The 13,247-nt window shown below is 32.8% G+C and overlaps 1 protein-coding gene across 1 annotated transcript in view; it reads left to right on the plus strand.

Annotated features, from left to right (window-relative positions):
- The first annotated feature begins 2,950 nt into the window (after positions 1 to 2,950).
- Positions 2,951 to 13,247, plus strand: part of LOC134697961 (uncharacterized) — a 28,931-nt gene continuing 18,634 nt past the window's right edge. Inside the window, exon 1 of the mRNA XM_063560246.1 lies at positions 2,951 to 2,959. Coding sequence (XP_063416316.1) covers positions 2,951 to 2,959 — 9 coding nt within the window. The remainder of the gene's footprint in view (positions 2,960 to 13,247) is intronic.

Below are 13,247 nucleotides of genomic sequence, written 5' to 3' on the forward strand. Positions count from 1 at the left end.
AGAATTTTCATGAAAACTTTCATTGATCATGGCTTCACGTTTTTTGCAAACAAAAGTACCTAGACACATGTATTTTTCTGATTCCTAGCCGATATAATTTAGTAAGTTAGTATTTAACTCTGCTCCGAAATCAAGCAAAAAAGAGGGTAACAAAGTACCAATTTTCAAATATTCTGTCTTGTCCAAACTGGAGTAAGTAAGTTCCGGACAAATAAAAACTCAAAACTATACCTCTGTTTTTTTGGAAGGCCTTTTCGAAAGTTCAGCAGACGTTGTTTTGTCAGGTGTTTTTGTCTTTTCACTGTGTTGTCTAGAGGTGGCTGTTGTTTTCGAATCATCCTGTGATGTTTTGGTTGGCGTTTAGGCAGCAGGTTTTTTGTCACTCCCCTTTAATAAATGGAAACAGTCACCTATATGAGTAATTGAAGCTTTTAACGGACACACCACACTCATTAACGAACTGAGAAACGAAACATACTCATAGATTAAGGCTATTCAAATATTATACCAGTTTGCAAAAAGGTCATTTGTGTACCCCTCTAAAAGTTGAAGTGGTTTTTAAGCACGTGGGCTTTTTTTATTACACGCAATCCAATCAGATGTGACTGCATATTTTTACAGCTCGGTTAGACAATCACAAAATCTCGCACACTATTTCTTATGACCACCTTTAACATGTTTAATATTTATATATAAAAAAGACGATGTGGTATGATTGCCAATGAGAAAACTCTCCACAAGAGACTAAATGACACAGAAATTATAGGTCACCGTACGGTCTTCAACGTTAATCAACGCCCATATTGCGCATAGTCAGCTACTAGTCATGATTTCGGTTTATATACATAAAATGTTTAATAATATATACAGTAAATAATATATATCCTTTGCCTTGAATGTTTTCTGGTGCCTTCTAATGGTTATCAACCCAATTATATATTTAAGTTAAAGTTTTACCCGTGGTGCTGGTGGTGCTGTACTAGGCCTCGACGGTTCCGCACTTGTCTGAAAAATAAAAGATTTCTAAATAATAGCATAAGGATATCGATTGATTGGTGTTTGCTTTACGCCGCCTTATCGCAAAAAGACCATATAGCGGTATAATATTGACGAGGAAGACATAAGTTATATACTCGTCCTAAACATGCATGAAATACTTGCCACTGGACGTTAAGCAACCAACACTCAATCATAAGTTGATATAAAAAGAATATATATATATATATATAGAAAACAAGAGAAGAAACATAGAACATAAAAGAAGATTAAATTTATAGGAACCTGATAACAAAAAAGATGTAATGATAATAAGACTATAAAAAATATAGCAATTGTTATCATAACAATAAATAATAACAATAACAATCATGCATAATTAAGGGATAAATGTAAGGTGTAATTTATAGTAGTTGCTTAATAATTTATGTCACAACCGAACATGATTTGTCATAGAGAGTTCGAAAGAGATGAAGAACTTGTCACCCATATTTTGTAAAGCACTGCAGCAATTTATGATTACTGGTCTTTTTGGTATATCTTTTAATGTTTTATGTCGTTGGATTTCAGTGTGCATGACATACAACTTTCTTTATCGGTTTAGAAAATTCAAAAGGCAAACAGTACACTCATATATTGATTTTCGTTTAATTAAGGGCATACGATACAGTTACAGGGAAGGCACTGACGTTGCTAACGTAATTTGTTATTTTCGCGACGTCAAACTTTGACATATCGGGAAAAGATGCATTTTTCGACTGATTTTTATCATTCAAACTGATTTAATTTGAAAACGAGTTCATGGACCGGGAGCATAGCTATAATCCGACAACCCTAAATTCCGACAGTCCAGTAGTCCGACAGTCCGACGGTTCGATATTCCGACAGTCCGACACAAAGCTCTTCTGCTGAGGGGAGGGGCTCGATCTTCTGCTGCAAAGGATATGGATATCGTCCTATATAAATTGAATACATTTTTGTAACTTCATTGGGGTGTAAAAGCGTTGACCAAAGTACATTTTGAATGTATGAAGCGCGGAATCTTCGCTCTCACCCCATATATATCTCGTATTAAGTCACTAACACACCATGTAACTAATAATATTGAAGGAGAGACACTATTATATGTCTCTGACGGATGTTTTGACGTTCTAGACTGTCTATACAACTCATGCACGGTCGGTAAAATGCTTTTACTTATATTTGAATTTCTAATCGGCCTTGTCTGGCTATACTGTCCATACACGGTCCGTTTCCAATGTTCAACATGTAGAAGTTTTTACCGACCTTGACCTTCTATGTAGTATGATATAAGATTATAATAAAAAAATAAAGTTAAGTAAGTAAAGGATTTAGTATAGATGAAAAAAGTATTTTTCAAATATTTTTATTTGTTAATTGTTCTAAGGTAAGAAAATAGTAAAAGTATTATTATGCTCCATATATGGTATTATGTTTTCTGATCTGTGCGTCTGTTTGTCCGTCTGTTCGTCCGTCTGTTCGTTCGCCCGTCTGTTCGTCCCCCTTTAAGTTAAAGTGTTGGTTAAAAATTTAGTCGAGGTAGTTTTTGATGAAGATGAAATCCAATCAACTTGAAACTGAGGAAACATGTTTTTTTATGATAGCCTATTGGAATATTTCTAGATTTAATGCCAAATTAGATATTTTACCTTATTTTTACAGTCCAGTGAACATAGAAAATGATAGTACTTGGGACACATTTTTGTTCTAATATGTTTTTGCATTCAATTTTTTCTAGATTTAATATGTTTAAAATTAAAAAAAAAAAACATAAAGTGAAGGAGTATATTGTGAAAGGTGAAATGAGTCAACTTATTATTTTAAAACAACTGTAAAAGACACAGTTATTAAAGACATAAAGCATAGGTATTGACTGTTAATCAACAGTGCGTGTGTTTGACACCAAAGCTGTCAAGTGAAGCCATGCACTGAAATGGGTCAGGTAAGTTGAGTTTACACAGCTAGTTAAATTCCTTGTCCAAAGAGAATTACGAATTTACCGGCATTTCAATAATTTATGAAATTAGTCTGAAGGCTTTGAATCTAGTGAAATCGGGTCATTTTAAGAATTCCCAGGATATTTATTTTTCTCAGGTCACACCCGCAGGATACGGGCCAGTTTACAGGTATGAAGACGTCTTACTGATAGATTTGACACATGATTTATTTGCGTAAAAAAAAATTACAATGTCTTTATAGGCATGTTTTTCAGAGACAAGTGACTGTGAGTCGGACTATCGGGCTGTCGGATTAAAGGACTGTCGGACTATCGGTCTGTCGGATTATAGGACTGTCGGACTATCGGGCTGTCGATTAAAGGACTGTCGGACTATCGGTCTGTCGGATTATAGGACTGTCGGATTATGGGTCTGACCCCCATGGACCCCTAGTTTTAAAAACGACATTTTGTTTCATTTTGCAGGGAGATTATGTGACCCAAATTTTATAAAACTGTAAATAGAGGATTTTTTTTAAATTTTGATAAACAGGCAGTAAAAAATGACGTTTTCTCCTCAATTCATGAATATAGATAAATATAAGTAATTTCTGAATATAAAATTGCATATTTTTCAGGATATTTTAAAAATACAGAAATTACCGATTATTTAACAAAAAACAATTTGTATTTATCTTTTATAACAAAAAAGTTATGTCTTTCTTTCGAAAAAGAAATTACGGCCACAATTCTGAATTTTGAGCAAATATACCTCATTTCGACCTCATTTTACTCAAAAAGTAGCACATGAAGGTATATTTTTTATTACATATTTGATTTAATCAGGTAAAAAATAGCCTATATGCAAATTTTCATGAACTTGTAAATACAGGATCAAAACTGTATCGTATGCCCTTAAGTACGTATAACAAAAATCAAAGAATTAAATGTTGTTTAAAATTAACTCATCTTTATAAGCTTTTTTTAATGTATAATTATCTCCGACCGTTTTAAACCCGATTATATATTTTTTTTACCATGTCCACACAAAATATCATTTAACTTGTCAAGATGACGTTCAATTATTTATTTAAAATAAAAAAAAAAAAAAATACCTTGAAGATTTAAATATACAGTCCTCCAAAAGTTAAGCACCACCTACTTTTATTGCATCGATTTTTTTTCAAATTTAAAAAATCAATTATTCCTCGAAAAACAGAAAAACAAGCATATAGCAATTTTGCTAATGTATACCATAAACAAACCACACAAAAGTCATATAATTTTGGTCACTTATGAAGGTTCTATGCATGTAGTTTTACCGTTCATAGAAATAGTGTAAATTACACAATTTAGAAATGGAATTTAAGTTTCACCTTGATTTTATTTTTTTACAAAAATTAATCACCCAATATCATTAAAATTTTCTACACATAATCTTTGGTATGTTCTGCAAATTTAATGTCAATATTTGAGTCAAAAGCATGTGTAACAACCTCATTTCCGGTACAGTTTCATAACACGACGTATCTTTCACGGTACAAGCCTTCAAAACTTTAGTTGGGGAAATCTGTTGCATTAAACAACAAATGCCACTTAAAATCGACAAACTTTTGTAAAGGTGAAACTCTGCGATTGAGATTTCCGACAATGGCATCTCAGACATGTTTGATAGGGTTTATGTATGGAGTCAAGGAAGGCCAAAAATTAGTGTAAATGGCTGGTTGCTCTTTGGACTCGGTTAAAATTCTTGCTCTGTGTGGTATAGCGTTGTTATTCAGGTACAAGGGTCTTGACAATGTTGACGCAAGTGGGGGATTATTAAAATGACGGACTACAATGTGTTAAGGCACCAAATCTCTGTATGTCTGTCCGTTTATGTTACCCTGCAAAATATGCATACCCAGCTTATAACGGTATAAGAAGCAACCCCGTACTGGAACACTACCAGCAATGAATGCAGTCCTTGTGCAAAAATTGTTTTTGGTCATAGGCCGTTTTTTCCCCTGCGAAATTCGTATTATGGCGTCTACTGGCAGGAAAGGAAACTGACTCCCATATGATCAATGAGTGTTTTGTCAGGTTCTTATGTTCAAGCATATATGGTCATTATCCCATTTAAACCTGACGGTCGAGTGCCTGCTTGAAGGTACAGGTCTCTATACACCACGACTTGCTCTTCGTTTGCCGCTATGAAGTCGACGGACCAATGTACGAACACTAACACGACCACCTGGAGAAACAGTGTATTTGTAAACGCACAGATGATCTCTGATAAAAGGTTGTTTGACTGGTTTATTGGAATTCAATCTTTTTGGTCGTAATGAATTTTCTTAGTGTATGTTAGGGGTAATTCATTACACCAAAAATTAATATTTTTTTTGGAATAGTTAAAAAAATATTGCCAGTTATATTTCGGTGGTGCTTAACTTTTGGCGGACTGTATATAATATGTTGTTGGTTTTTTTTAAGTAGTTTATACTATGAGATATATTCTTTGTATCGTAGTTGCATTCTCTTTACTTTTGATTAATTTCACTTCCTATAATTTTACTTTATACAAACATTTTTTAGGTCCCTCTTTAATTTCTTGTACACCATTTGTTTCTATGTTTTATTTATCTATGTTTTATTTATTTGTCTGTGTCATTATTGTCTTTTATTCATATTTTATTAAGCACCCCATGATTCCCTATTCCTTTTTTGTTGTTACTTTTTTTCCTTTAATTCTGCACGTTTTGTCCTTTATTCTCCGTAAACCCCATTACATGAGATACAATACTCCTGATTCAATATAAAAAATATAGGTATTACTCTGACCTTACATATTATACAACTGTAATCTTCTGACTTTATAACAAACTAATATAATCTATGTTTAGTATCTATGATGCAACTTCGTACACCTTTCAAATAGTCTTATGCACATCCTTTTACCTATTATTGTCTTTTTATATTCTTTTTATGTAATCAATATTGAAGTAGATCTGCATTGCACACGACAAATGATAGCTAATATCTTAACAAAACACTTTTAAAGATTTTAAATGCACATTTTATGTGTCAATATTGCGTGGGTAAGTATTAAACATTGATTGATAAGAAGGGTCCATTAACTAGGACTATAAGTACACCTCTGTCGATATCTTTAATTTTTGGATTCCACTGGATAAAACTATTTAAACTGGTTTGTTGTTGACACACACAGTGTCATTCTGCTTGAAGTTTGACCGATTTTGACATTTCGACGAGCGCTAAATTCGTATAAATACTGATAGACTGTATATTGAGAATTTACTTCATGTATATAGATATAAGAAGATGTGGTATTATATGAGTGCCAATGAGACAACTTTCCATCGAAGTCACAATCTATATATAGTAATCCTTTATAGTTCAAAGTCGGCCTTCAACACGGAGTCTTGGCTCACACCAAACAGCAAGCTATAAAGGACCCCAAAACTTGTAAAACCATTCAAACGGGAATATTTTACTATGTATAAAACTATATATATAATTATAGTTGACGGAAAATAATTGTCAGGAAAAATAAAAGTGTGTGTATTGGGTAGGGCAAGGATTCGTGTCTATTGTCTACTGTTCAGATGTCAATATCACTTGTTATTGGATTTTTTCCGTGTAAATACACGATATGTGTGGATGAAAGCAAATACTGTTTTGAGGGCTTCTTGTATTTATCTTGACTGTCATTGTCTACATGGGAAAGAATAACATAGATGGGGAACTGGATTTTATGCGTATACGGTTAATTTCGGTTTAAAGTAAGCTACCACTTTTTCGCTACGGAAATTCGGAAAAAAAATCTTTTAACTTTTTTGAAGTCTTGTTAAAAAACGTCTAGTAAATCTCCTGTAATTTTTAAGGATGCGCTCCAACCTCCCACCCCCTTTATTTCTTTTTTTCTTCTTCATTTTTACTCTCGTGTATGTTTGAAGTAATGTGATAATGATGATGATGAATGATGGCTGTTAAACGTCCAGAAACAAATTAATATGCATATTCAGGACGAGACTATGATAATAAATATGAATAAAATAACTCTGCTATAATCTAGACTGACACGCTGAGCATAATATTTAACGAGCTAGTTCACAAGGTATCAGTCCCTAATATCAGACTCCGAGCCGACCATTCTTTCCTCTTACTCCTTAATGTCGCGTGCTTAGAGGAGACTCAGCAAATACCAATTTTAAAGTCTGGTTAGACACTACCAGGATTTGAACACACAATTTCCCGTGATCGAGGCTAACATGCTACCACGTGAACTACGAGGCTGTATGTAGAACTGAGATTATGCCTTTAATTAAGTTAGTAAACTATAGTGTTTCAGTGTCAGGGTCATTAACTTTCTAGTGTATTATATTTTCTAAAGAAAAGGGACCTGTCTCATTCTTAACTGAAGAAAAGTCCGTTTAGGAAGCTTCTACACTGATGCATATGTAAATAGACAATAAGGAAATGAGGAATCTAATTGAAAAATTCAATCAATTGAAGAACCGAAAACAACATATTGTCATATCTATATATTATGCAAAAACGAACATCAATAAAACATTAAGATAAGTCGTTATTATAAGTGTTTCCTTGCAAATCTCAATATTTTAGACTGTTTAAAGAAGGGCAGTGACTTCTACAATTGGTCACTGGTCAAATGTGCATGTATAGTGACCAATGAGTGGTATTTGCAAAGAGTTTATCATTTGAATGTATCAATTCGAACAAGGAAACATTTCTTTATGATCAGATTGAGATTGAAAAGTTTATAATTAGTAGTACAAATGTACATTTATATAGATCCGTATCGAATGAATCCCCCTTTTTTATTTCCGGTTAAACCTTACCCAATTCTAGGTATCTTAACAGTGTATGAGCTGGTTACAGTTAATTTTGGTTAATAATTAATGTTTCAAATGAACAGAACACTGCTTTTCAAATTGAAGACAATATAAACAATAAATGTACAAAATGTACTTCATATGCTAACTCTAAACTATTTGGGAATGATCTCATTCTAGATAGCATTTAAGCAAGTATTTTATCACGTGATTTTTGAACTATAAAATAATATATATGTATAGATACATGAGATATTTGATAGTGCGCATTTCCTCATTCATTAAATTGTTAAGTGAATACGTTCATGTTATATTAAAAGTTTAAAAATAAATAGATCAAAAACTTTTTAAATGAATCTCAAACTTAAATGAAGGGTAAAAATAAGTTTTTTTTAAAAAGAAAAATATCCTACCCCTTTTTTATTCAGTTTTTGATCGCTTAAAATTAAGTCATTCTCCGAAAATAAATTTCTGAAATTGTACTTACCTATCACAGGCACTCGTTTCAGAATACCCCCCCCCCCCCCCCCCCCTATATACCTTTATAGAGGTTTTTTTTTTTGAGACGAGTGCCTGTGTTACCTATTGATAAAAAAAAGTCTTAGACTACATTTTTTTTTTAATTTCCGCTCACTGTATAAAGGGCACTATTATACCACTTCAAACTTCAAATGAGTTGGCAATAATCCTTGGGAAACGTTCGTGCGTTCGTCCGTCCGTCTGTCCTGCTTCAGGTTAAACTTTTTGGTCGAGGTAGTTTTTGATAAAGTTGACGCGTACACGTCCAATCAACTTGAAACTTAGTAAACATGTTCCCTATCTTTCTCATTTTAATGCCAAAATTAGAGATTTTATCCAATTTCAAGGTCCACTGAACATAGAAAATGATAGTGCGGATGGGGCATCCGTGTACTGGGGACACATTCTTGTTTTATATTTGGTTATTAGCTATAGATATTGTTATAAAACTAATCAAAAGTGACCCTAAAAAAGATGTATTTTATGTCTTTTCAAAAACAACTCATCTCCTTCACATATAATAAATAATTTCCGATCACGTTATTTTATGGACACAAAACATGAATTCATACAGTTCCCTGTTATAACCAGTACCCTTACAACTATATATAGCTAATACTGTTCTTATATTCTTCTCCATTGGACATTTGCAGGTACATGTACAATCATATGATATTTTACTTACGAATGCATTGAAATTGTGCATTTACGATCATTAATTTAGTGCATTATTTACTTTCTAATTATATCATTTGTATGTTTGTTTTGACTAAAATATTTACCGGACTGAGTGTCTCTAGGATTTTCACATGTGTTCAGAAATAAAAAACACATTACTTCCTTTTCTGTCTTAAAGATGTGATGAAGCAGTGTATGAAGGGTATATTATCAGTAGTATTATGTAATTGTTTGTACAAAACCTACCAGGAACATTTAATAATATATACGGTGTGCGTGAGAAATATAAGATAAATGAAGTACAATTCAAAATTATGCATTTTCATAACAATTCTTCTCGTTTGTGACTTTACATTTGCCCTCGGTGGTAAGTAAATGTAGATTCAACGCAATGGTCAAAAGTTTTATAGTTTTTGCATACCTATTATTTAAGTGGCTTGCTTGTTTGAAACAATTAATATACGACATTGCACTTAGTGTCACAATTATTGATTTAAATTTTGGCAGTGAAAGAAAAAGAAAATGATGAGAAACCAAAGGGTTCGAAACATGATGACAGTTTAAGGATGTTCGCTCTTCATGTTTTTTTAAGATTTTGTCATATATTCTGAATCCTCTGGGTAAGTCATGCAGGATCATTAAAAAAAATTGGCTGGTCACCAATATTTTCTTTTCAAAACTAATTGAGAATGCAACTTTTGTCGAGCCTCACATAGGTACAAAATGTATATTCTAATATGACGTGCTTCTTTAGCTTTGTAAAGAAACCATACTTTATTATCCAATAAAATTAGTTTGCACATGCGTATATTGACTACGGCAGAAAAATGAATTTCGTCAAAATGGTATGCATTTAATGTATTTCCTTAAATTAAAACACTTTCAAGCACTAAAATGATACACATTTTGTTACTAATACTTTAACAATGACAACAATGTGTTACAATTCGTAATTGAAAATAGTTGACCTAGATACAGCAACGTCCATGTTGGCTGTTCTAACTTCAAAACCCCTCCCCCTAAAAACACGTTTCATCTCTCCTGTTAAAAAGGCATGTCATTGTATATTAATTTCATTGAAACATATGTTCCGACGATAAAATATAAAATAAAGAATAGGTTACTATTACTGTTGTACTGAAATGACAAAATTGTTTCATATTTCTGATAAAATGGATTGACCCTAGCAGGGAATCGAACCCCATTCTCCTATAAAACAAAATAGGCGTAATTACCAATATACCACCAAGGTTTCCAATCCATTTTACAAATGCAACAAGATTGTCACCCAGTATTAATTTTAATCTCATGTATAAATACAGTATTTGAAATCGTCAGATGCACAAAGGCGTGCCCTTTGATCAACTTTAAAAGGTGTTGCCACCGCAAGTATAAATGGATTTCTGTCAAAGGGCCCCTCCTGCCAAGTCTCGAATGTCAGCACAACTTTATCAAGAAATCCTCTATCAGATATGAACATATTTACCAATGCTACACTATTAACCGGCGGAATATTTACGATTAATTTAGTAAATAAAGACCTACCCGATTCTCATTGTGCGTCCACCGCCATTGACGACTGACTTGAAAATGTGCGTGTCAGAAATTAACCTCAAAGGAAAAGACTGTTGAAATATAACTTTTCTGTCATATTGTGACACAAATATTGTTTTAGTTAATAAATTAATTATTAATATCTGTTTCAATTTTGAATTTTAGAAATTCATACAACTTTGCCAAATTAAACTGGTATGAACTAGTTGGATAAAAATCGAGAGGAAGGTTGATGGAATAGCCTACACAAATACCGTACACTTTATACACAGCGAACATAGATATTACCGTAATTGTCCTAATCAGAATCGAAATAATTGATGCCAGCTATACTTTATTGTAGTTTTAACATGGGTAGGCATTATATTCGTGTTATTTTAGCCCTCGCTATCGCTCTGGCAAAAATAATCACGAATATAATGCCTACCCATGTTAAAACTACAATAAAGTATAGCTGGCATCAATTATTTCTTAAGTGATCCGAGGATGGGGCGGCAACGTTAGCTAACTTCTTACAAGCTTTATATTTCATAAGGCAGAATACCTGGCTCCATCATACTTTGTATATACATGTAGATGCCTTATGTAATCAAGTTTGCGTCTGTCATATGTCCATTGCCCTTTACTCATTTTCTTGGTTCAGCCACTAAAATTTACTTGAAATAAAAGTAAGTTAATTTTTAATATTCTTAGTATCTCTCCTATGATGAGTAATAGAATAACTGTGTTTGGTATGTGCGTACATTGCAGTCCATTGCAAGGTCCGCATGCCCGTCAAACCATTTTTTCTTGGCCTCGACCTCATGTCATGGATCAGTAACAAGGTCAAGTTTTGCTGGTCAAGGCCATATCTCAGATACTATAAGCAATATGTCTACCATATGTGTTGTAAGGAAAGATTGTAAGGTGTATATGTCCAACTGACAGGTGTCATCTGACCTTGACCTCACTTTCATGGTTCAGTGGTTAATATTGTGTGCTTTGGTCCGTTTTTCTTATACTGTATGAAATAGATTAACTATATTTGGTGTATGAAAATATTTAACGATGTCAATCTGGCATGTTTTATTTGAATGTGACGCCATTTTTCGGTTCATTGTTCCCTACACCAAAAAATGAAAACTTAACAACGAGCAATGAACCGAAAAATGGCGTCACATTCAAATAAAACATGTCAGACTGACATCGTTAAATATTTTTATACACCAAATATAGTTTTGAAAATGCATAATTTTGAATTGTACTCCATCTATCTCGTATTTCACACGCACACCGTATATTTATATATATATAGCTGTTCCTAATAGGTTTTGTACAAACAATTACATAATATTACTGATAATGTACCATGTATTCCCAGTTGGGTTTATCCGACCTTTGCCTTAATTTTCTGGGATTTTGTTTGGTTTATGTGATAGTTGTAGTTAAGCTTATGATGGTATTTAGAACTATCTACATAATATCTATGGTTAGTAAAGAAGGCGAGACATTTCAGCATGTGCACTTTTGTTTTATATATAGATTAAAAACCATATTTGAAAATCTTATAAAATCCATGTTATTGTTTCATAGTTTTTTAAAGAAAAAAATGTCAATATTAAATGTATAGAAATTCTAGAGAGAATCATTGCCCGCCAATTTTTCACTGGCGAAAACAAGGACATCAACCCTTCTTTGTTTATGTTTTTTTTTAATTATTTATAACAGCCATATAAAAATTTAACGCCTGCTAGTTTAAAACAGAGTAGCAAACATCCTTCAACGGATACGTCACGGGAGAGATTTCTAAAACCTAAAGAACCATTGAGGCATCTCTTTGTTGTCACCAAATGCACTTCATGACAAATTTGGAACCTTTTTCCAACATTTCTTTTCCTGGAACCAATCTTAATCTCAAAATTCATACCAATCGATTGCATGTTCATATCATATCATTGGAATTATTTGTCAAGTTGATGTTGCTCTTATCTTGCTGAATATACATAGACCGTTTGCCACTGGACGGTATGTAAATCAAAAATCAATCCGTCTTCTGCTAAACTAAGTTATTGTTTTCTACTTGATTATCGCCAATTTAGTGCAAAATACTTTCAGTTAAAGAAATTGATGAGTTTTCGTCCATCGATCAGTCTATTGAAGAAGCGAATCGATAAAAACTTTTCTTATATTAACGAGCGATATTGTCTTATATCAACGAGTTGCATTGTGGGAAATTTCAGACGAATGTTAGCATTTGTAGGAAGAAAGGCAGATTTCTCGGTATAAAGTAATGACTCTTTTCTTAAAAACAGGGTAACAAAATTAACGCTTACATGAACTTAATATATCATTTCAAAAATGTTGCTTGACCCTATTAATAGTTAAAAGTTCAAGCAACATTTTTGAAATGATATATTAAGTTCATGTAACGGTTAATTTTGTTACAGATACGAAACTTTAGGGATGTTGATCCTCAAACATTAAGCCGGTCATGAACTGAGTTTGTGAATTATGTTTGCGGTTTTCTTGACATGCATTGTGACGTGTCAGCGTATTCATTTCATATTAGAAAACTATAGCAGTTATATTAGAAAAGTATCGCATTCATAATTTTTTTATATTAAAAAAAAAAATCGTTATGATATAAGACAAACATCGCATTGATATGATAAAATATAGCAGTATCTTTGACTTGTAGGTGCTTTTGG

This window comes from Mytilus trossulus, chromosome 14 (genome assembly GCF_036588685.1).
Source record: "Mytilus trossulus isolate FHL-02 chromosome 14, PNRI_Mtr1.1.1.hap1, whole genome shotgun sequence".
NCBI classification, from domain to species: Eukaryota; Metazoa; Mollusca; class Bivalvia; order Mytilida; family Mytilidae; genus Mytilus; species Mytilus trossulus.